Source organism: Salvelinus sp. IW2-2015, linkage group LG33 (assembly GCF_002910315.2).
Source record: "Salvelinus sp. IW2-2015 linkage group LG33, ASM291031v2, whole genome shotgun sequence".
Lineage (NCBI taxonomy): Eukaryota > Metazoa > Chordata > Actinopteri > Salmoniformes > Salmonidae > Salvelinus > Salvelinus sp. IW2-2015.
The window spans coordinates 20258137-20284127 of record NC_036872.1 but is presented as its reverse complement, the minus strand read 5'-3'; the positions used below and the strand labels follow the sequence as shown (position 1 = coordinate 20284127).

At 43.7% G+C, this 25991-nt stretch overlaps 1 protein-coding gene across 1 annotated transcript; it reads right to left on the bottom strand.

Annotated features, from left to right (window-relative positions):
- Positions 1-17058: 17058 nt before the first annotated feature.
- On the bottom strand, positions 17059-22715 carry LOC111957621 (S-adenosylmethionine synthase). The gene is made up of 8 exons (XM_023978500.2): positions 22391-22715; positions 21452-21529; positions 21000-21235; positions 20742-20885; positions 20295-20513; positions 19841-20023; positions 19586-19719; positions 17059-18964 (listed from the first exon to the last, which is right to left on the bottom strand). The coding sequence occupies exons 1-8, from the start codon at positions 22482-22484 to the stop codon at positions 18862-18864; spliced, it is 1191 nt and encodes a 396-aa protein (XP_023834268.1). The 5' UTR covers positions 22485-22715; the 3' UTR covers positions 17059-18861.
- Positions 22716-25991: the final 3276 nt, after the last annotated feature.

Below are 25991 nucleotides of genomic sequence, written 5' to 3'. Positions count from 1 at the left end.
TCGAGAGGCATAATCAGTAATGTCAAACTGTAGAATTGCAGAAATTGTATCCCCCCCAATATCTACACCACAATTTTGCCACAGTGCAGACTCAGGTGTCTGATGGTCGGACAATGGTGGTATATTCATCTGTGCGTACTTTTACCGCTTGGGTATAAATGGCAAAAGTGTTCCATTCATTTGTCACCATGAATTGTTTTAGTTTGTTGGCCTGCACAGGGTTTCCTGATTTGGAATTAATTAATTAACCACCTCTTTGTGTGGCAAGTCTGATTTTAGAAAGCAGAGCAGACATCTGAACATGGTGCAATTACTAAGAGGATTTTGTGACTCCCATTCCTTCCTCACCTTTGACTGGTTTTGTAAGTCATCGTTGTTCAATTAGCATATTACAAAACTGTGAAAAGCAGTTCAACCAATGTCAGAGATTAAGGTGTTATATAAAAGGTTCACATGTTAAGACAAGACTGCTGAAGGAGTATTGTCTAACCAGTCACGCAATGACGGAATTGTATAAACAAAACAATAGTATAACTCCATTATTTCAAAATACTGGATGAGATCAGAGATGCAAAGATATCAAAAGTTTCTCTTAGAATTTACATTCAAATCTGTTGTAAAAATGAATTATGGTTTGATGGTTCACATAACTCCATTGCATTACCCTATCAATTGCAATTTTTCTAGCTGAAGAAGTTGCCCTGGGAACACAAACCTATGGGCTTTAAATGGTAGTGGAGACAGAGATTAAATTAGTGTCATCCAGACAGACTTGTAGGCCTACTCCTCGGTCACCATGCAGGAGGAGATGGATTATCAGACAACAATCCTACAGTGCATTCAAAGTATTCAGACCCCTTCACTTTTTGCACATTCTGTTACGTTACAGCCTTATTCTAAAATTGTTTAAATTGTTTTTTCCTCATCAATCTACACACAATACCCCATAATAAAAAATCCAAAACAGGTTTTTAGAATTTTAAATAGCACATTTACATAAGTATTCAGACGCTTTACTCAGTACTTTGTTGAAGCACCTTTGGCAGTGATTACAGCCTCGAACGCTACAAGTTGGCACCTGTATTTGGGGAGTTTCTCCCATTCTTTGCAGATCCTCTCAAGCTCTGTCAGGTTGGATGGGGAGTGTCACTACACAGCTATTTTCAGGTTTCTCCAGAGATGTAAGATCGGGTTCAAGTCCGGGCTCTGGCTGGGCCACTCAAGGACATTCAGAGACTTGTCCCGAAGCGACTCCTGTGTTGTCTTGGCTGTGTGCTTAGGGTTGTTGTCCTGTTGGTTAGAAGGTGAACCTTCGCCTCGGTCTGAGGTCCTGAGCACTCTGGAGCAGGTTTTCATCTAGGATCTCTCTGTACCCTGCTCCGTTCATCTTTCCCTCGATCCTGACTAGTCTCCCAGTTCCTGCCGCTGAAAAACATCCCCACAGCATGGTACTGCTTCCACCATGCTTCACCGTAAGGATGGTGCCAGGTTTCCTCCAGGTGTGACACTTGGCATTCAGCCCAAAGAGTTCAATCTTGGTTTCATCAGACCAGAGAATATTGTTTCTCATGATCTGAGAGTCCTTTAGGTGCCTTTTGGTTAACTCCAAGAGGGCTGTCATGTGCCTTTTACTGAGGAGTGTCTTTCGTCTGGCCACTCTACCATACAGGCCTGATTGGTGGAGTGCTGCAGAGATGGTTGTCCTTCTGTAAGGTTCTCCCATCTCTACAGAGGAACTCTGAAGCTCTGTCAGTGACCATCGGATTCTTGGTCACCTCCCTTGCTCAGTTTGGCCAGGCGGCCAGCTCTAGGAAGAGTCTTGGTGGTTCCAAACTTCTTCCATTTAAGAAGAATGGAGGCCACTATGTTCTTGGGGATCTTCAATACTGCACAAATGTTTTGGTATCCTTCCCTAGATCTGTGCCTCGACACAATCCTGTCTCGGAGCTCTACGGACAATTCCTTCGACCTAATGGCTTGGTTTCTGCTCTGACATGCACCGTCAACTGTGGGACATTATTTGGAAAGGCACACACCTGTCTATATAATTTCCAATCAACTGAATTTACCACAGGTGGACTCCAAATTGTAGAAACAGCTCAATGATGATCAATGGAAACAGGATTCACCTGAGCTCAATTTCGAATCTCATAGCAAAGGGTCTGATTACTTTTAAGGTATTTGTTGTTTACATTTGCAAACATTTCTAAAAACCTGTTTTCACTTAGTCTATTGTGTGTAGATGAGGAAAATGCTTTTTAAATCAATTTTAGAATAAGGCTGTAACATAAAAAAATGTGGGAAAAGGGAAGTGGTCTGAATAGTTTCCGAATGCATTGTATGTCCCAAATGGCACCCTAGCCCCTAATATAGTGCACTACTTTTGACAAGTTCCCATAGGGCTCTGGTCAAAAGTAGTGCACTGTATAGGAACTAGGGTGCCATTTGGGACACATTAACAATGGGCTTTCTCTACATACCGAAACCTCAATGTAAATGGGAAAATATTTTCATATTGCACATCTTTTAGTTGGCTCATTAAATGCTTTCAATATTTGTGTAAGAATTTCAAAAATGTAAAGTTGGTTGGAGGTTTTTAAGTCACTGACATTTGGAGCTATTGACATTTAAAAAATATTGTGTAATTTACTGATGGTCCCTAACTAGCCCCATAGGGATATTGAATGTCAAACCAAATTGACCATGGTCATTACGATGGGGCCGTGTGCAGCTGCGCTCTGAATTGATGATTACTTGGGTGCTGCCAACTGTGGGCAGGATTGAAATAAACCCAACTCAAGGATAACTGTTACGGTACCCTTCATTCGGTGCCATACCATTTTTTTCCCTATCATCTTGCAAATCTCAGTTTTGGACGAGACTGACTTTGACCGAAGTTATCCTATTTACACTTTGCAGTCAATTTTGACACAAGAATAAATGTTTCTTACTCATAACGATGCCACATAGGCCGTTTTAAAAAGTAGAAGTTTCTTTTTAGGGGCAGTCTTTTTTATATATTTGTTTTTTTCTGTTGCTTCTGCAGAACTCTTGGAATCTGTGCTCTGGCAAAGTGAGCATCAACCTCATAGAATCACATATAATAATTGTGACCAACCTGTCCGCATCATCACTGTTACTTACTGCTTCCCTGTGACACCAAATAAAACTTTGACATTCAATGGCCTTTAATAACTCATCTCTCTCCCTTTTTTAATGACTCAACGTCAACTCCAGGAACCTCCAGGAGGTCTGCCCAAGCACATTTTACGGATCATGAGGTAGTACATTACTACAGTTACACTGTACTAACCAGGGACCATGAATAGCTTCTATTCTCAAGTTACTCATGTGACCAGTGTCCAAACTGTCTGCCACAAATTGACTACACTCTACAGCTGCTGTCCACTCACACTACCCAAGTACTTACTTGGTAAGTACTTAGTACTTGGCTTACTCAAACTTCTATTTTTAACTCACAGTCATTGTTAGATTGCTGGGGTTTGCACTATGACAGCCTCAATCCACCATGGACATGTTCACTATTAGGTATACAATACCTCCCACAAGATAAGAGACACAAAAAACACCTACACAAAAAACACTTTTGTACATATAGGTGTTTTAGGTATGTGGACACCCCTTCAAATGAGTGGATTTGGCTATTTCAACCACATCCGTTGCTGACAGGTGTATAAAATCTAGCACACAGCCATGCAATCTCCATTGACAAACATTGGCAGTAGAATTGCCTTACTGAAGAGCTAAGTGACTTTCAACGTGGCACCATCATAGGATGTTCCAATAAGTCAGTCCATCAAATGTCTGCCCTGCTAGTCATAGGATGCCACCTTTCCAATAAGCCAGTTCGTCAAATTTCTGCCCTGGTCAACTGTAAGTGCTATTATTGTGAAGTGGAAAAGTCTAGGAGCAACAATGACTCAGCCACAAAGTGGTAGGCCACACAAGCTCACAGAACGGGACTGCCGGGTGCTGAAGCGCTTAAAGATCCTTGCAACACTCACTACTGAGTTCCAAATTGCCTCTGGAAGCAACGTCAGCACAATAACTGTTCGTCGGGAGCTTCATGAAATGGATTTCCATGGCCGAGCAGCCGCACACAAGCCTAAGATCACCATGCACAATGCCAAGCATCAGCTGGAGTGGTGAAAAGCTCGCCGCCATTGGACTCTGGAGCAGTGGAAATACGTTTTCTGGAATGTTGAATCACACTTCACCATCTGGCAGTCCGACGGATGAATCTGGGTTTGGCACATGCCAGGAGCACAGTGACTGTCCAAATGCATAGTGCCAACTGTAAAATTTGGTAGAGGAGGAATAATGGTCTCGGGCTGTTTTTTTTCATGGTTCGGGCTAGGCCCCTTAGTTCCAGTGAAGGGAAATCTTAACGCTACAGCATACAATGACATTCTAGACGATACTGTGCTTCCAACTTTGTGGCAACAGTTTGAGGAAGGCCCTTTCCTGTTTCAGCATGACAATGCCCCCGTGCACAAAGCGAGATCCATACAGAAATGGTTTGTCAAGATCGGTGTAGAAGAACTTGACTGTTCTGCACAGAGCCCTGACCTCAACCCCATCAAACACCTTTGTGAGCCAGGCCTAATCGCCCAACATCAGTGCCCGACCTCACTAATTCTCTTGTGGCTGAATGGAAGCAAGTCCCCGCAGTAATGTTCCAACATCTAGTGGAAAGTCTTCCCAGAAAGTGGAGGCTGTTATAGCAGCAAAGGGGGGACCTACACCATATTAATACCCATGATTTTGGAAGGAGATGTTTGACCTGCAGGTGTCCAGATACTTTTGATCATGTAGTGTATATGTGACCAACAAATTTGGCATTGGTAGTGTCATGGTGAGAAGGTCATGATCAGGCCAGTTGGCTCTTTGGCCAAGGTTAGGAGTGTGGCGCTGCAGGGTTTAGGGTGACAGTATGATGCAACATTATCAGATATGTCATCTTTGTAGGGTGAGAAAGTAGCATCTCCCAGCCCGATCCCTAGCTTCCATCTAGAATATTTGCTTTCCCAGCCCTCTCAGTACTTTCTGTAATTCATTGACAATCCCTAACTAGAGCCAGAGAGGCTATCCGATGTCAAACCAATTTTGCCACGGTAAAGGGTGAGTGACTAACTGTATACTGTTCTGTGAATTTACAAATGCTTACCATGTCCAAACACACACACGAGACAACCACATTAAACACCCCTTTCGTATATTCAGTAACGTTGCATGGGTAAAATCACTGGGGAAGTCAGAAAAGCCATATTACAACCTATGTGTTGTGATAATTGCATTGTTTGCTCTATAACCTGTTAGTTCATATGCCTGGCGACTGTGAGATATAAATCAAAATCAAATCAAATTTTATTAGTCACATACACATGGTTAGCAGATGTTAATGCGAGTGTAGCGAAATGCTTGTGCTTCTAGTTCCGACAATGCAGTAATAACCAACAAGTAATCTAACCTAACAATTCCACAACTACTACCTTATACACACACACAAGTGTAAAGGGATAAAGAATATGTACATAAAGATATATGAATGAGTGGTGGTACAGAACGGCATGGCAAGATGCAAGTAGATGGTATAGAGTACGGTATATACATATGAGATGAGTACTGTAGGGTATGTAAACATAAGTGCATAGTTTAAAGTGGCTAGTGGTACATGTATTACATAAAGATGGCAAGATGCAGTAGATGATATAGAGTACAGTATATACATATGAGATGGGTAATGTAGGGTATGTAAACATTATATTAAGTGCATTGTTTAAAGTGGCTAGTGGTACATTTTTACATAATTCCATCAATTCCATTTTTAAAGTGGCTGGAGTTGAGTCAGTATGTTGGCAGCGGCCGCTAAATGTAGTGGTGGCTGTTTAACAGTCTGATGGCCTTGAGATAGAAGCTGTTTTTCAGTCTCTCGGTCCCTGCTTTGATGCACCTGTACTGACCTCGCCTTCTGGATGATAGCGGGGTGAACAGGAGTGCGGTTGGTGGTTGTTGTCCTTGATGATCTTTATGGCCTTCCTGTGACATCGGGTGGTGTAGGTGTCCTGGAGGGCAGGTAGTTTGCCCCCGGTGGTGCGTTCTGCAGACCTCACTACCCTCTGGAGAGCCTTACGTTGTGGGCGGAGCAGTTGCCGTACCAGGCGGTGATACAGCCCACAGGATGCTCTCGATTGTGCATCTGTAGAAGTTTGTGAGTGCTTTTGTGGACAAGCCGAATTTCTTCAGCCTCCTGAGGTTGAAGAGGCGCTGCTGCGCCTTCTCTACAACGCTGTCTGTGTGGGTGGACCAATTCAGTTTGTCCGTGATGTGTACACCGAGGAACTTAAAACTTTCCACCTTCTCCACTACTGACCCGTCGATGTGGATAGGGGGTGCTCCCTCTGCTGTTTCCTGAAGTCCACAATCATCTCCTTTGTTTTGTTGACGTGAGTGTGAGGTTATTTCCTGACACCACACTCCGAGGGCCCTCACCTCCTCCCTGTAGGCCGTCTCGTCGTTGTTGGTAATCAAGCCTACCACTGTAGTGTCATCCGCAAACTTGATGATTGAGTTGGAGGCGTGCATGGCCACGCAGTCGTGGGTGAACAGGGAGTACAGGAGAGGGCTCAGAACGCACCCTTGTGGGGCCCCAGTGTTGAATCAGCGGGTGGAGATGTTTTTACCTACCCTCACCACCTGGGGGCGGCCCGTCAGGAAGTCCAGGACCCAGTTGCACAGGGCGGGGTCGAGACCAGGGTCTCGAGCTTGATGACGAGTTTGGAGGTACTATGGTGTTAAATGCTGAGCTGTAATCGATGAACAGCACTCACATGGGTATTCCTCTTGTCAGATGGGTTAGGCAGTGTGCAGTGTGGTTGCGATTGCGTCGTCTGTGGACCTATTGGGTCGGTAAGCAAATTGGAGTGGGTCTAGGGTGTCCGGTAGGGTGGAGGTGATATGGTCCTTGACTAGTCTCTCAAAGCACTTCATGATGACGGAAGTGAGTGCTACGGGGCGGTAGTCGTTTAGCTCAGTTACCTTAGCTTTTTGGAGATAGCCATGGTGGCCAGTTTTCAATGCATGCTGGTGCGCGATCGGGTCAAGGAGTTGGCATGACATGTCGCAGTATCCCAGCAGGACTGTGTGCTAGACATGTGTCGAGATCAGCAGCTAAGGAGCACGCGTCTAGGCTGCGAGTGAGGGGTTAAGCACGTTAAATCCTTTTACATCCGAGCTGTACGCTGCCTAGAGACCGTCTGTGTTGGTAGGTGCCGGCCTTGTCAGCCCTGCGAGGGTTAACACGTTTAAATGTTTCTTGTTCAGTCGAGCCCACGTGTAGTCATCCATCAGCAAGCGGCAAAAAGTTGTTTTAGCCTGGTCTGGGGCAACACATGCCTGGTCCGACGGTGGGTTTTCTTTTTGTAATCCGTGATTGCGTGAGACCCTGCCCATACCTCTTCTGTGATGCTTGAATTGCGACTCGATTTGTCTCTGTACTGGGACTAGCCTTTGATTGCCTTGCAGAGAATAGCTACACTGTTTGTATTCGGTCATGCCCGGCACCTTGCCTGTTAAAAGCAGTGGTTCCGCTTTCAGTTTCACGCGAAGTGCCGTCAATCCACGGTTGTGTTGGGAATGTTTAATCGTTGCTGTGGACACATCGTCAATGCACTTCCTAATGAACTCGCTCACCGAATCAGCATATTCGTCAATATTGTTGGTGACGCGATGCGGAACATATTCCAATCCGCGTGATCGAAGCAGTCTTGAAGCGTGGATTCAGATTGTCGGACCAGCGTTGAACAGACCTGAGCGCGGGAGCTTGTTGTTTTAGTTTCTGTTTGTAGGCTGGAATCAACAAAATGGAGTCGTGGTCAGCTTTTCCGAAAGGGGCGGGGGAGGGCCTTAATGCGTCGCGGAAATTAGTATAACAATGATCTAGGGTTTTCCAGCCCTGGTAGCACAATCGATATGCTGATAGAATTTAGGGAGTTTTGTTTTTAGATTAGCCTTGTTAAAATCCCCAGCTACGATGAATGCAGCCTCAGGTGTGTGTGTTTCCAGTTTACAAAGAGTCAGATAAAGTTCGTTCAGGGCCATCGATGTGTCTGCTTGGGGGGAATATATACGGCTGTGATTATGATTGAAGAGAATTCCCTTGGTAGATAATGCGGTCGACATTTGATTGTGAGGAGTTCTAGATCAGGTGAAAAGAATGACTTGAGTTCCTTGTGTGTGTTAGATGATCACACCACGTCTCGTTAATCATAAGGCATACCCCCCCGCCCCTCTTCTTACCAGAAAGATGTTTGTTTCTGTCGGCGCGATGCATGAAGAAACCAGCTGGCTGCACCGACTCCGTTAGCGTCTCTTGAGTTAGCCATGTTTCCGTGAAGCAGAGCACGTTGCAATCCCTGATGTCTCTCTGGAATGCTACCCGTGCTCGGATTTCATCAACCTTATTGTCAAGAGACTGGACATTGGCGAGTAGTTGCTAGGGAGTGGAGCGCGATGTGCCCGTCTCCGAAGCCTGACCACGAGACCGCCTCGTTTGCCCTTTTACGGCGTCGCACAGGGTCGCCGGCTGGGATCAGATCCATGTATTGGGTGGAAGGCAAAACACTGGATCCGTTTCGGGAAAGTCATATTCCTGGTAGGAACGATGATGAGTTGACGTTAATCGTATATTCAGTAGTTCCTCCCGACTGTATGTAATGAAACCTAAGATTACCTGGGGTACCGATGTAAGAAATAACACATAAAAAAACAAAATACTGCATATTTTCCAGATATATAGGCCTAAAGGCCGAGACAATGAGAAGACAGTGGCAAAATAAATTATACCTCTGTCCGGTGAAGTCCACAAAGCATATTGCATGTGACAAAACACTACAGCATGGTCCATCAAGTTAATGTTTTCCGACCACTAAACAACTATTGATTTACAACCACAGAGAGTTACCGCAAGTCGCAAAGAAAACAGGAGGAGCTGCCACCACTATTCCAGCTCAACATCAAATCACCTATGCTAAGTCTAATAGTGACAACTAAAAGATACCAAAAACAATTTAGTCCAATCAACGTAAGCTAAATATGATGTGGCTGTCCATGGTTCTGATTTCTGTGTGCACGTTTGTGCAAGTAGAAAAAACATGTTGACTCATCCTACTTCTGGGGAAACGCCAATGCAATCCTCTTTCATGTAAACGAAACGGTCTGTCACTCTGTCATAGAGTACACACTTTTATTTTTTGTTATCTTATGCTACCTGGCTAAAATGCTTGCTAGCTAGCCTAACTTCCTTTCATGGGCAATGTTAGCTAGTTAACATTAGCCTTCTACATCTAGCTACATATTGAACTTCCATCCTCTTAGGTCAGGGGCACAATGTATGAATTAATGGTTGGATCAGAATCACCGTTATAATCATTGGCCAGTACGGAGAATTAAGTATAACCACAAGTCCAAATCCCTATCTCCATCCATGGCTAATTTAGGAAAGGGACAATTTTAGCTAGCTAGCTAGCAACCGGAGGACAACAACGCAACGAGATGCAACGATTCAAGTTGTTTCTGTCAATGACATGCTCTCGATGCGATTTGATAGGAGTGACGCCAAATCCAAACCAGGACCATTCACAGTTGAGCTCACTCACTTTAGCTCAATGCTGTTTAGCTATTATTTTATACTTTTCAAGGGAGGCCAAATGCTCGTTGGCTTCCCTTGCATTCAAATCAAAATAAATACATTTGTCACGTGCGCCGAATACAACAGGCTTACTTACAGGCTCTAACCAATAGTACAAAAAAGGTATTAGGTGAAGAATAGGTAAAGAAATAAAACAACAGTAAAAAGACAGGCTATAAAAGTAGTGAGGCTACATACAGACACTGGTTAGTCAGGCTGATTGAGGTAGTATGTACATGTAGATATGGTTAAAGTGACTATGCATATATGATGAACAGAGAGTAGCAGTAGCGTAAAGGAGGGGTTGTCGGGTGGTGGGTGGGACATGATGCAGATAGCCCGGTTAGCCAATGTGCGGGAGCACTGGTTGGTCGGCACAAGACCATGACACAAAACAAACTAAGTTTGATAAATTAATGTACAAGCTGTACATACCACTCTAGCAGGGCTCTCCAACCCTGTTCCTGGAGAGATTACGCCCTGTAGGTTTTCACTACAACCTTCATCTAGCACAACTGTTTCTAATAATTAGGTGGTTGATAAACTGAACCATGTTATTTACAACTCGGGTTAGAGCGAAAACTTACAGGAGGGTAGCTCTCCAGGAATAGGGTTGGAGACCCCTGGTCTATAGGCTACTCAATTGTTCAACAATGCTGTTTTGTTGCCTTGCCAAGATGGCGATAAGCCAGAACAGACAGAAACAGAATGGTGCCCAGGCTAACATAGCACAACGTTGATCCCCAATCCCCTTCGAGATGGCGCAGACTCTGGGTTGAGCAGACTATGAAATCTATTAATTAGATCAAAAAGGCAGCCAATCAAATGTGTCACAATGTACCAGAGCGGCCGATGACCACCCAAGTTATTAGAAGGGAGCCACCGCAAAAGATTACTCATTTAGAACAGCTAGTTACAGCTTTTATTTGGATTCTGAGTTACAAACTGAACAGGATTTGACTGCTGATGTAAATGGTCTGCCTGAGAAAGTGTTTATATTACCGATCATGCTCTGAATACTACAGAACGAAGCAGTTGTACTTTTTGGGAAGCAGATTACTCTAAGAWTTACAGATAGAACAATCCGTATGGAGAAAGGTGGGGGTTTATTTCAGGAAGTGAAATAATACTGGGCTAAGACAGTATATTTTACATTTACACTCTCTCTGCCTAGTTGTCGCCATTTTTACCTGCTGTTGCTGTGTTAGCTGACTAGCTGCTGTTATCTCACCTGTTGTTTTAGCTAGCTCTCCCAATCAAGACCTGCAATCACTTTATGCCTTACTGTATGTCTCTCTCAAATATCAATATGCCTTGTATACTGTTGTTCAGGCTAGTTATCATTGTTTTGGTTTGCAATGGACCCCGTAGTTCCACTCTCCGTACCTCTGATACCTCCTTTGTCCCACCTCCCACCCATGCGGTGACCTCACCCATTGAGACCAGCATGTCCAGAGATACAACCTCTCTTATCACCCAGTGCCTGGGCTTGCCTCCGCCTTACCCTTTAACCCCACCATACCCCTGTCTGCACATTATGCCCAGAATCTATTCTACCACGCCCATAAATCTGCTCCTTTTATTCCTTGTCCCCAACGCTCTAGGCGACCAGTTTTGATAGCCTTTAGCCGCACCCTCATCCTACTACTCCTCTGTTCCTCGGGTGATGTGGAGGTAAACCCAGGCCCTGCATGTCCCCAGGCACCCTCATTTGTTGACTTCTGTGATCGAAAAAGCCTTGGCCTCATGCATGTCAACATCAGAAGCCTCCTCCCTAAGTTTGTCTTACTCACCGCTTTAGCACACTCTGCCAACCCTGATGTCCTTGCCGTGTCTGAATCCTGGCTTAGGAAGGCCACCAAAAATTCTGAGATTTCCATACCCAACTATAACACTTTCCGTCAAGATAGAACTGCCAAAGGGGGAGGAGTTGCAATCTACTGCAGAGATAGCTTGCAAAGTTCTGTCATACTTTCCAGGTCTATGACCAAACAGTTCGAACTTCTAATTGTAAAAATTAATCTCTCCAGAAATAAGTCTCTCACTGTTGCCGCCTGCTACCGACCCCCCTCAGCTCCCAGCTGTGCCCTGGACACCATCTGTGAATTGATCGCTCCCCATCTAGCTTCAGAGTTTGTTCTGTTAGGTGACCTAAACTGGGATATGCTTAACACCCCGGCAGTCCTACAATCTAAGCTAGATGCCCTCAATCTCACACAAATCATCAAGGAACCCACCAGGTACAACCCTAAATCTGTAAACATGGGCACCCTAATAGACATTATCCTGACCAACTTGCCCTCCAAATACACCTCTGCTGTCTTCAATCTCAAGATCTCAGCGATCACTGCCTCATTGCCTGTATCCGCTACGGGTCCGCGCGTCAAACGACCACCCTCATCACTGTCAAACGCTCCCTGCGAGCAGGCCTTTCTAATCGACCTGGCCCGGGTACCCTGGAAGGATATTGACCTCATCCCGTCAGTTGAGGATGCCTGGTCATTCTTTAAAAGTTACTTCCTCACCATATTAGACAAGCATGCTCCGTTCAAAAAATGCAGAACTAAGAACAGATATAGCCCTTGGTTCACTCCAGACCTGACTTCCCTCGACCAGCACAAAAAACATCCTGTGGCGAACTGCAATAGCATCGAAGAGCCCCCGCGATATGCAACTGTTCAGGGAAGTCAGAAACCAATACACGCAGTCAGTCAGGAAAGCAAAGGCCAGCTTTTTCAAGCAGAAATTTGCATCCTGTAGCTCTAACTCCAAAAAGTTCTGGGATACTGTAAAGTCCATGGAGAACAAGAGCACCTCCTCCCAGCTGCCCACTGCACTGAGGCTAGTAACACGGTCACCACCGATAAATCCGTGATAATCGAAAACTTCAACAAGCATTTCTCAACGGCTGGCCATGCCTTCCTCCTGGCGACTCCAACCTTGGCCAACAGCCCGCCTCCCCCGCTGCTACTCGCCAAGCCTCCCCAGCTTCTCCTTTACCCAAATCCAGATAGCAGATGTTCAGCTGGGCTTGACAATCTGGACCCCTATTTCTGAAACTGTCCGCCGCCATTGTCGCACCCCCTATTACCAGCTGTTCAACCTCTCCTTCGTATCATCTGAGATCCCCAAGGATTGGAAAGCTGCCGCGGTCATCCCCTCTTCAAAGGGGGAGACACCCTGACCCAAACTGTTACAGACCTATATCCATCCTGCCCTGCCTATCTAAAGGTCTTCGAAAGCCGAATCCCACCGTACTTCTCCGCTGTGCAATCCGGTTTCCGAGCCGGTCACGGGTGCCACTCAGCCAAGCTCAAGGTACTAAACGATATCATAACCGCCATCGATAAAAGACAGTACTGTGCAGCCGTCTTCATCGACCTGGCCAAGGCTTTCGACCTGGCCAAGGCTTTCGACTCAGTCAATCACCGTATTCTTATCGGCAGACTCAGTAGCCTCGGTTTTTCAATGACTGCCTTGCCTGTTCACCAACTACTTTGCAGACAGAGCTCAGTGTGTCAAATCGGAGGCATGCTGTCCGGTCCTCTGGCAGTCTCTATGGGGTACCTCAGGGTTTCAATTCTCGGGCCGACTCTTTTCTCTGTATATATCAATGATGTTGCTCTTGCTGCGGGCGATTCCTGATCCACCTCTATGCAGACGACACCATTCTGTATACTTCTGGCCCTTCCTTGGACATTGTGCTATCTAACCTCCAAACGAGCTTCAATGCCATACAACACTCCTTCCGTGCCTCCAACTGCTCTTAAACGCTAGTAAAACCAAATGCATGCTTTCAACCCGTTCGCTGCCTGCACCCGCACCCGCACCCGCACGCCGACTAGCATCACCACCCTGACGGTTCCACTAGAATATGTGGACATCTATAAGGTACCTAGGTGTCTGGCTAGACTGCAAACTCTCCTTCCAGACTCATATCAAACATCTCCAATCCAAAATCAAATCTAGAGTCGGCTTTCTATTTCGCAACAAAGCCTCCTTCACTCACGCCGCCAAACTTACCCTAGTAAAACTGACTATCCTACCGATCCTCGACTTCGGCGATGTCATCTACAAAATAGCTTCCAATACTCTACTCAGCAAACTGGATGCAGTTTATCACAGTGCCATYCGTTTTGTTACTAAAGCACCTTATACGACCCACCACTGCGACCTGTATGCCCTAGTCGGCTRGCCCTCGCTACATGTTCGTCGTCAGACCCACTGGCTCCAGGTCATCTACAAAGCTATGCTAGGTAAAGTGCCGCCTTATCTCAGTTCACTGGTCACGATGGCTACACCCACCCGTAGCACGCGCTCCAGCAGGTGTATCTCACTGATCATCCCTAAAGCCAAAACCTCATTTGGACGCCTTTCCTTCCAGTTCTCTGCTGCCTGCGACTGGAACGAATTGCAAAAATCTCTGAAGTTGGAGACTTTTATCTCCCTCAACAACTTTAAACATCTGCTATCCGAGCAGCTAACCGATCGCTGCAGCTGTACATAGTCCATCGGTATATTTACCTACCTCACCCCCCATACTGCTTTTATTTATTTACTTTTCTGCTCTTTTGCACACCAGTATCTCTACTTGCACATGATCATCTGATGATTTATCACTCCAGTGTTAATCTGCTAAATTGTAATTATTCGATTTATTGCCTACCTCCTCATGCCTTTTGCACACATTGTATATAGATTCTCTTTTTTTTCTACCATGTTATTGACTTGTTTATTGTTTACTCCATGTGTAACTCTGTTGTCTGTTCACACTGCTATGCTTTATCTTGGCCAGGTCGCAGTTGCAAATGAGAACTTGTTCTCAACTAGCCTACCTGGTTAAATAAAGGTGGAAAAAAAATAAAAAAAATAAAAATGAAAGACCACCTCGTAAGACACGGTATCTTTGTATCCTCAAAGGACAGTGCTGTCTTCAGACCTCAATAAACTCTCAACCTTTACTGAGTGCCTCTAACAAGTTTAATGTAAGGGAGGGATTTACAATTTGTACCTTTTGTAGCAACTGATAATGTAATAAAATGCCAATGTAATAGCTGCTAATTTGATAATGCATTTAATGTAATAAATGCTGATAATGTAAATTGCCAATAATGTAACAAATTAACGTTTTTGCGCATAATGTAATAATTATGACAATATGATAAATCTATGAATAGTGTAAGAGCTTTAACCAATAATTTAATATTCACTTTATTTTCATGCATATCAAGTATCATGCTTCACTAGTGGCGGACTATACACCAAACCCCATTCCTAAATCATAGCTCTAAACCTGACTTCAGCAATATCAAGACTTTCAAATTACACAATCGACCCCCCACCCCAGTCAGTCAGTGAGGCCGTCAGTTATTGAGTGAGTCTGTCTGTGTAAATGAGTGTGTGTGTGTTTGTGCATCAAATCTTTTAGCAAACTACTAAAATCTCAATGCAATGTTTTTTTATAGATAACCCTGAAAACAAAAAGTCTTTGACTTCCCCAAAACAGTCACCTAAAGTGGTTAGGACATTGTGTCATGGTTCCCTGGAGGTTTTGTCTAGTTCCTGGTTTGTCCCAGGGATGTTTTTAAGACATTCTAGTTCCCGAGAACATTTTAGGATGTTCATGGGACATTGTTTCATGGTCCCCTGGAGGTTTCATAATGCTTAGGTTGTTATGTACTGACAACCTAAGCAGGTTAGGTTGTTATGTACTGATATACAGTAAGTATGATGCACATGATATCCCCGCAACTGAGAACACTTTATATTGGAGTTGTCCCCGTTGAAATTCAAGATGGGCTATGCATATGAGGTCGATGAATGTGAAATAACTTTGCTATAGAACACCCCTCATTTTTATATCAGAGTTGTGCCTGTTGTTCACACACACACTATCTGCCCTCTCATTGGCTGGAATGGCTCCACCTGAGGGAACTGACATGTCTCCACCTGAGGGGGGGTTGACATGTCTCCACTCTGTCAGAACGGAAGTGCATACGTTTTTCACAACTGCCAGCAATTTGACACCTACGCATTGAAAAATAAATACTCAGTAAAATAAGTGTCAAAATATTAAGGATATTTCACACTGAAACCCTCAAACACCAACGGTATCCACTAAATAGGATTATATTCAGGAAAACATTTTACAGCTTTGTCATTGTATTTCTTGGATCATATAAATTTCTTAAACTGAGTATACCAAACATTAGGAGCACCTTCCTAATATTGAGTTGCACCCCCTTTTGCCCTCACAACAGCCTCAATTCGTCAGGGCATGCATGGACTCAAGGTATCAAAAGCTTTACACAGGGACGCAGCCCATGTTGACTTCAATTCTTCCCACATTTGTGTCAAGTTGGCTGGATGTTCTTTGGGTGGTGACCCATTCTTGAAACTGTTGAGCGTGAAAAACCCAGCAGCGTTGCAGTTCTTGACACACAAACCGGTGGGCATTACACTAATTAAAAATGTTTTAGGACAATGTAATCACTGCATAATTCAATTTACATTATGCACATTTTTACATTCAGTTGCTACACACCTGTAGGTAAAACAAGTCATTGTCTTGGTAACCTTACTGTACACCCTGCACGACGTAATTATTTCTGTCAGTGGTCCAAGGAGGTGTATGCACATTCTGTGAGGTGATTGGTTAACAGTAAAGACCGCAAGAGAAGCTCTTATCCTGACAATTGTTTGCCCTTCAACTTGATCCTGGATTAATCAATTTGTAAGTATGAAAGATACTCAAGGAGAAAAGCATTGGGTGGGTCATATTTTAAGTTAAGTACGTAAATCACCAACAGTGTCCACTACCCACAGGCAAGTGTTGAGAAAGTTAAGCTGGTACACTATACAGGATGTGTAATATCTCATCATATTTGTCTTGACTAAATAGTCATCCTAACAAGTCACTATTGGGGGAAACACTCTTGCACAGCCACCATAAAACTGTCAAGGACTTGGTAGTATCTTGCCTTAAGGTGATCCCACCCATTACATAAAAAAGCAGTAGTGTCCAGATGGCATTTCAGGTAAACAGCTCTGTGCTGCATTATCAGTTATAGAACAGCCAATGTTCCCCATGGCTTAAATACCCAGAAACATGGGATTATGGCAAATTACAATGTGTTACTTTATATTACTCCAACACTATTATTTATGTTCACCACCCACGATTGACCCAACTAATGACACCATTAGTTACTTATGACTTTTAGTGGTAGCACTGGTCAAACAATTGTGCACAAAGACCTAGCTAGACAGACAATTAAAGCAAATTACCTTTTCAAATACAGTAAAAAAATATATTTTAAAAGACAAGGAATGAGACACCAGAAACATGCTTCATGAAGGAAAGTAGCCATTTATTTCAGATCTTTGACATGAGGAATCAGTAGCCAACCTCTGAAGACAGAATTGAGACAAGCTACATGTTCCTCAGGATGTCAGATGCATGCTGATAGAGAACAGGAGGGAAGAATGGGTTCAATACAGGGATTGGGGGAGGAAATAGAAAAGGCACTCTTACTCACAGTAGCCAGCAGACTAGTCTTCGAGTGGTAACAGGAAACAAAACCAAAGCTCCAAGGGAAACCCCATCCATACAAGAGACAGCTTGTAAACAAGGCTGGTTTCTCTGTACAACACCAGCCAAACTTTGCCATCTCTTCATGTAAGGATAAGGTGGGGGAGTTAGGCAAATAGTAGACTTGTATGGTTAATACAATCACACCCAAAATAATCTGTGGTCAAAATAGCAACATTCATCACATCAGCCAGTGACAGTTCCCTGTGGAAGCAGACCAAAGCTTTTCTGTATGACACTTTGGAACCACGAGAGAAACACTGAAAAATGTGAACTTAATTATGGCATTCAGTCAAGTCAAAATGTGATTAAAACCTTTAAGCTGCCTTCTGAAGCCATGGCAAGTTTCAGAGAACAAATAAATATTAAAAGGTTTATTTTATATTGTTTGCCAGTAGTAAGAACTATGCATTGTGGCAAAGACAGCTCTCCTTCAGGATAAAAATTGTGGTTTCTTTGTAGCTACAACTGCCACCAATACACAAGGAAGGAGGGCCTTGACCTTAAAACATTTTATATAAAATGTAAATAAAAAACAGAAGGAAATTAAAACTACCTTTTGAAAGAATTGTTTAAAATTTAAACTTCAACATCAGGACAATCCAATGAGAATATTTTAAACGATCAAATATAAAATCAAAACACACCTACAGACAGTCGCAGTGACATAGCAGCTTCTGACTTTTCTGTATTACGTCAGAAAACAGCACAGACATCTGCAGGGGTATCTGAGACTTTACTCCGCTTATTCAAGAACTTGACAATAAAAATGTGTTTGTTACTCAGCATGCAATGCATAGCATTTTTGAAAAACAGCAACCACTGACCCTTAAAACCGTGCCCTTTTTATATCCTCCAAAAGGATAATTGAAGTTAAAGCTTGAAAAGGTGAGGGAGAAGGATTAGGGGGTGACAAAACCAGACAAAATAAAAAGTCTACACTAAAAGGAAAGATTGGGGGCATTACTGTTTGGACCACAGGAAGAGTAGCTAATGGGGATCCCAGTCAATACTGTTTCCCTAAACGGTTTGCTTCGAGCGGTGTCCCTTACATCCATAGCACCAGTAAATTAACATAAAAGTGTAGCCTTGGTAAGTCATTAGACTTAACGGTAACAAACTAATCAAGTATAAGTACAGCTAAGCCCAGATACTAAGAAACTGTAAATACTGCAGTTTGGTTAAGGCTGGGCTAGGAGTTGTAGTGTGAGGGACATCAGTAGAAGACCAGGGTACTTCAGGACCTCCTCAAAGGGGACAATGAAGCACATTTCAGTGATTCAGGTAGCTAGCTAACACCCTTTTATTCACTTAACATTACTTTCCTGAAATATTTGAGAACGTTAGAGCTTATACTACTAACAGCAAAAAGACAGTACAGATAACAGAGCGGAGTTAGAAAGGGGGGGTTGGGGTGCATTTTGAGGGAAGGTGGAGGGGTAGATCAGGTTTTAATATGCCATTAAGAGGGAAGGGGGGTTTAAAGGGCCTTTCACCCCAAGACCATGCAGGCTTCTCTGTAGTATACACCAACAGGCCTGGGGGAAAAAGCTTGACAGGTTTAGTATTTTAGCTTTTTGGGCACCTCCCATGGGAAGGATTCCCGGCCAAAGTGGCCATAGGCAGCAGTCCTCTGATACATTGGCTTCTTCAGCTCCAGCTCCCTGGAATACACAATCGATTCATTTTAGAGGCCTGTCACAGGAAATTACCTCAGAGCAACAGTTATAACACTCAAACCAGCCAATAGGGAGTGTCGAGCCACAGCAAGAAAACCATGATCAGAAGGGTTCATTAGGCCAGCTTGTAAAGAAGGGTGAGTGAAGCGTTGACACTTACCCTGACAATCAACTCATCCTTGAGCAGTGTAGGGACTGCAGCTTGGAGATGGAAAGCACACTGATCTCATTTATAAATGGCATTGAACTTTAACAAGCTCTGAGAACCCTATGACCTTCCAATTGGATGAGCAGGAAACCTTTAGTCATGCTGGGTAATTAAACATGCCATCTAGCAGAAGAGACCCCAATGCGCCAAGCTTTAACATTACACACTGTACTGGCATTGAAAGCAAGACCGGTTGGGTGCGAAAGGGGTAGAATATCAGATTCGGCAAACTGATCACAAGCCCTGATTGACAGAGCCAAACAGAAAGCAGTATGACAGTAATCATACAGTAAAGGCTTAGAATCATCTCTGAACACTGGCTGTGATGTTTAGGCAGAACAGAAAGACAGGAAGCGTGAGTAACATGAGGGAGATTCAGATAGAGGCATATACTTTACCTGACAATGACACCAGGACGAAGGTCAAAGTTCTTCTTGACGATGTCCAGCAGCTCCCTCTCACTCTTCTGGGATGTGCCATAGTGGAAAATGGAGATTGAGAGGGGGTGTGCCACTCCGATGGCATAAGCAACCTGATGTAGCATAGATGATGAAGAAACATACAGCAGACTTTAGGTTTGATTTTGTGGCACCCCTTCGCACCTATGATTTCTGTGCATGAGGTGTATCAATATCACCCTGCCCTGCCCTCACCTGGACCAGGACCCTCTTGCACAGCTCTGCCTTAACCAGAGACTTGGCCACCCAGCGGGCAGCGTAGGCAGCAGAGCGGTCCACCTTAGTGTAGTCCTTCCCTGAGAAGGCTCCTCCACCATGGGCTCCCCAGCCTCCATAAGTGTCAACAATGATCTTACGGCCCGTCAGGCCAGCATCACCCTGCAAGGGAAAGGATGAATAGTTCATGGTCACTCTTACCAAGACATACAGTACCAGTCAAAAGTTATTCTACAAATTGCAAAAATAAAGAAAAACCCTTGAATGAGTAGGTGTCAAAAGTTATTACTGGTACTATATTTCTAACAGTAGTAAAAAATAAAATATATCAGTTAAACAAGCTCATCCATCAAAGTTACTTTATCCCCCCCCCCCCCAAGCTCAGAGTTCCAGGTCCTAGATGCCCAGTCCTACCCCCACCCCTTAGTCTCACCTGTGGGCCTCCGATGACAAAGCGTCCACTGGGCTGCATGTGATAGATGGTGTCATCATCCAGGTAAATGCAGGGCACCACAGCCTTGACGACCTTCTCCTTCAGAGCATCACGCATCTCATCCAGGCAGATGTCCTCATCATGCTGCACAGAGACCACGATGGTGTGGACACGCACTGGCAGCATTGTGCCACGGTCCTGGCGGTACTGAACTGTCACCTACACAGAGAGAACGTCAGCAGGGTGGTACAACAGCAGGCATGGATTAAAACTAGTTCAATGCTGGAGATACTGCTGGCCACAAACTAGGTTGGAAAGAGTGCAATATTACTTTTCTTATTCACTTATCTGATGCGTGATAAATAAGCTAGGACAAACTAGTTTTACAAGCACTTCCTCAAATTAACCTAATGTAAATCACCTATCAATTACACACTGGCAGCTTACCTGGGTCTTGGAGTCAGGCCGGAGCCAGGGCAGGGTGCCATTGCGACGCAGTTCAGCCATTTTAGCATTGAGCTTGTGAGCGAGCATAATAGTGAGGGGCATGCACTCCTCAGTCTCATCAGTAGCATATCCAAACATCAGGCCCTGAGGATAGAACACAGAACTGTTACATCAGAAAGGAAAGCTGCACATATCGCAGTCAGATAAATGTACAGCTAACACTGCTACTGCAGCAGTCCTCTGCATCCCAACACTTACCTGGTCCCCTGCCCCTATGTCCTCCTCATTGCGGTCGATGTGAACACCCTGGGCGATGTCTGGAGATTGCTGCTCTAGGGCCACCAGCACGTTGCAGGTCTTATAGTCAAAACCTTTGGAGGAGTCATCGTATCCGATGTGGCGGATGGTGTCGCGAACAACCTTCTGATAGTCCACTGTAGCACGCGATGTCACCTCACCTGCCAGCAGGATCATCCCAGTCTTAGCAACAGTCTCTGAGAAAGATGGAAGGGGAAGAGTACATAACCACATCCTTTCAGAGGACACATCAATACTCATCTGGAAAAAAACTCAGGGGAATGTTGCCATAATATAGACCTACTACACATTAACAAGATGCATCAAGAGTTTAATGAGCTGCTTCATTTATGTGGTCACAGCTGACTCCAGGGCAGCTAGAAGTTGCATCATACAGAGGTTATTTTTCTTACCACAAGCAACTTTGGCATCAGGATCCTGTTTGAGATGGGCGTCAAGCACTGCATCACTGATCTGGTCGCAAATCTTATCTATATATAAAAAGGGAAGACTAGAGTTGGCACTAGTTCACAAGCCTACAGACATTTGTACAACGTTGGTTGATTGAACAGAACATGTAAATCGTCTGGCATGACACTGATGGGAATTATTGTAGTGCTCTTCTGTTTGGCGCGATTTTATGACAGGCTACGCAGTGGTCTACTGACTGCAGTTATACACATGCGGTACCATATCTCAGGATTATGGCGATGGTGGGAGAGGCTGAACCGGGGAACACCTTGTACTCGCAGCCGTTCAATGGGGATAAACCCGCCACCATTTCCGTGGGTTCACGTGTAAATAAAAACGTATTTTGTTTGGACGTCTAAAGCTAAACTATGACCCGTCGAGACAAGGGTGAAACAATTAATACAATCTCTGTATATGTCCTTACGTAGCAACAAACGCTAGTATAGATCGCGTTCCCCGAGAGCATGCGCGCAAACTAGTCCGAATCTTCGAAATATATTATGGCTCGGTCCGGGCAAAAGCGTTCTTGAATTAGGCATACTTATGATGACTCGAGAACATATGTTTTTTTTAAGCGACTCAATCCCTAGGACGGATATTATTGTCCAATAGAGGCCATGTTAACGTTCAGCAAAGTAGCTAACGTTAGCTGGCTAATAAACCAAGAAGCATGCAGTTGGGCCTCACATGCGGCTTTTATGTAATATGGTTTGATCTGCAGGTAGTTAGCTAAGTATGTTAACTAGCAAACTAAACTAAGCACCACCGACTTGCATGTGTGCTAGCAAGCCAACGTTTGTTACCCATATCTAAATAAATAGGTACACAGCAAAGGCATACGTTTTTATTATAGGGTGTATTTGTAGCTAGTTAGTTCTTACCAGGGTGTCCTTCTCCTACCGACTCCGATGTGAATAAGAAGCAGTCCTCGTCAATAAGGGAGTTATGAAAACCGTTCATCTGTCCGTTCATCATTGTTAGCGTTCTTCGTTTGGCAGATAAAATAAATGCCGTATATTGTGGCTTTTATTAATTAATTTATCGTGTCCTCCTGCGAATTCTCCTCAGTCAGTTCATGTCATGCATTCACGATCTTTCGTTCGTGGCGCTCGAGTATTTATTCACAAATTCAGAAACGTCACTGGCTTGGGCCAATTTTGACTCGTTCAATTGCCCAGCCTACAGTGTAGGGAGCGTTTGACGAAACAGTATTACACGTGGGGGTGGAACCAACCATTTTCACCTATGTCTAGATTGTATATTGCTTTTGTCGAATTGACGTCAAAAGTTGTTTTGGTGCATTCTAGCTAACCCTAACCTTAACCTATTCCTCCAAACCTTCTACATTAATTATCCTAAGCTGTTGCGTAAGTTATTCTAAACCTGCTACGGAAAGTCAATTTTTGACAAAAGCTGCATCCCTTCGAGACAAAACCACCATTGACCAGGTGGCTCTACTGACAGCAAAGGTTTTGGGTATCGTGGTTCCTCATCCTACTTCTCGTGTAATCGATTGCATCAGCCGTCGTTTATTCATATATGCACGTTTTGGTGAATTGCTTCACCAATTTAGGGAAACTACATTAATTAGGCCACAATATTGCTGGCGAGTTTTCCTGTAGCTACATAAATTGCCTGTATTGGTGGAATAAATGGTGAATGTGCAGTTTCACATAGATAAATTAATGGCAAAATATGTCAACAGTCTTCAGTACAGCCTATAGCTGTCTATAGTGTACAAGCTGAATAACCAGTCACCAAGAGAAATGTTCAGGGGCAGGGGGTATAAAAAATAAAAATAAACTGTAAAGGAATACAGTTGTTTTGTAGGCTATAATGTTGTATATAATTTACAAAATTCTGTAAGAGTATGATTTTGATGTTTTGGGCTCCCGAGTGGCGCAGCGGTCTAAGGCACTGCATCTCAGCGCTAGAGGGGTCACTACAGACTCCCTGGTTCGAATCCAGGTTATATCACAACCGGCCGTGATTGTGAGTCCCATAGGGCGGTGCACAATTGGCCCAACATCGTCCGGGTTTGACCGGTGTATGCCGTCATTGTAAATAATAATTTGTTCTTAACTGACTTGCCTAGTTAAATATAGAATGTGCACAGTACATTTGCATTAAGCAATGATGGGGATTTTTATCATTTCACATTTAGTTTTTCTTTGAACACTGTAAACTGCAGATTTATGACTTTCTATTTGGCATCTAATCTTTCGAATTTAGAAACAGGTTGGTCAAACAGGTGATCAAGGTCCAGCTATGAAATGTGCATCCTCTCAGTACTTTTTGAAACCAAACTGTTTTATGGGCACCGCAAATCAGTCAATGTACAAACATTGTTAATGTTATCTGCACTCAAAAAGGTATCCAATGTTCAAAGCCAGAGCTTTTGATTAAGTTACAAAACAGAGAGGCATACAATATAGATCTGATCAATCTAGCCTGAAGGGGAATGGTGAAAAGGGGGCTTTTTGTGAAACCCGGAATTCAGTTATGCAAGTGATAACACGCTCAGCCTACGCAGGATCGTCCATTTTACTTTGTCATAAACTTATTTTCAGGTTTATCAGGTTGCTCCTGGACATGTATGTCCCTAATCATTGCAATGGTTGGTAGAACTGTAAATCACATTTTGGATGGCTGTTTTATGTCTTTATAAGCAGAGGTTGAACCGGTGTGCACCTCAAATGTGCTACTGCTTGCTACTGTCTGTTCTGTAACCTCTTATAGAATATTGGCTCTAAAATATAATGATCGATCCAAAATAAGCATCGACACCTATTTCAGTCTACTTAATCTTGAATTCATATTCCATTAAAGATTTTTTTTTAATGTTAAGTTGCACTTTATTATCTGGTAGATATTGTATGTCATGTGTTATTATCAGAAAGTGGGGGCACTTGGTGCACTCTAAATGGACCTCCACTCATGTTTATGTCAGATCAGTGACATAACAAGAGAGAGAAGAAAAATACATAACTTTAGACATTCTACTCAACTCAACCCAGCACAGCTTTCATTCACTGGTGGATTCATTGTCACTAGTATTGATTGTTGGGCCACGTGAAATCTGTCTGCATGTACAGTATAGCTTTCCAGCTGTACTTTCTACTCCTTCCAATACCTAGGAACATGATGGCATGGATGTGTTGAAAAGGGCTCCATTACCAAGTAAAAAGCATTTGTACCACAGATGGTCTGGCCACAGCAAGGCACTGTAGATCTGCAGCATCAAATGCACAACACTTCAGCAATACATACTAAAGTAAAGGCCAATCTGGCACGGGATAGCTGGATGCATGAGCTAACCATGTTATGGTCAACTAGGTCAAGAATGAGTGTGTGCATGTATGGTGTGTGTTTGGCATTACTGCTTGACCTACATAATGACACCCACAAAGTTATTTATCTAATACAAGGGTTCAATATGGCCCTGGGCTTGCCTCTAGTCTTGCATCAAGAGGGGCCTTCATTCAGCCTGCAACATGTTCCATTCTGTTCTTTCTCAAAATATGGGATTAACAGTGGGATTATTTCCTCATTGTTACTGATAATGAAGGGTTACAGCACCCTTTACAGGGCCAGGGTTGTGCAGCAGGGGTGTTGAGGTTCAATGTAAGGACTCTAAGAGAGAGGATTACAAGAAATACAAATTAGACTGCTTAGCACAATATTGAGATATAAATTGTGTACAACACATTAGGAACACCTGTCCTTCCATGACAGACTGACCAGGTGAAAGCTATGATCCCTTATTGATGTCACCTGTTAAAGCTACTTCAATCAGTGTATATGAAGTGGAGGAGACAGGTTAATAGACGGCTTTTTAAGCCTAGAAACAATTGAAACAGGTGTAGGTGTGCCATTCAGAGGACGAATGGGCACAGGGCCGGCTCCAGGCATAAGCGGTCGATAAAAAAAAAACTTGCTTTAAAACTGCAACATTTATTGCATTTTGGGGGGGGGGGACTCAGTCGGGGTTCCAATTTACGGTTGAGCGTTGGAATAGTAGAATACATAAGGTGCATTTTCTAAATTTGGTTGTGCATCTGCAATTTCTGTTATGTCAGTCACCGACAGTCACTCAATTAGCCACGTCAGCTAACAATTTTTAGATTGGTAATTTAGTCTAACCAAGCCAGCTATCTAAAGTTGTAGCAATCATGGCCGAATACCAACCAGGCACATGCAAGGGGCCCTGACCTCCAGCAGGCCCCCATTGATTTTGTTAGTCACTCACTCAGATATCATTAACGTGTCAAAATGTGTAGAATTGCAGGAAATTAAAACTGCATGTGTCTATCTGTCCCATGGCAAAATGAGTATATTTGCACAAAATCTGAAATAAAATTGCAAATTATTATTTCCGCCCCATGGCAAAAGGTGTAGAACTGCAAAACAATAACATTAAAATATATATTTCTCTCCACCTTCAAGTGGAGGGGGCACTAAAATGTAGAGTCCATGCCCCAA

Bases quoted from the DNA above. Each gene is read 5' to 3' on its own strand.
- LOC111957621 (XM_023978500.2), bottom strand. From the start codon at position 22,484: ATGATGAACGGACAGATGAACGGTTTTCATAACTCCCTTATTGACGAG. The intron at 20,514-20,741 runs GTAAGCTGCCAG...CTCTCTGTGTAG, and splicing joins GGCCTGACTCCAAGACCCAG to GTGACAGTTCAGTACCGCCA. The intron at 19,720-19,840 runs GTGAGGGCAGGG...ATGCTACATCAG, and splicing joins GCAAGAGGGTCCTGGTCCAG to GTTGCTTATGCCATCGGAGT.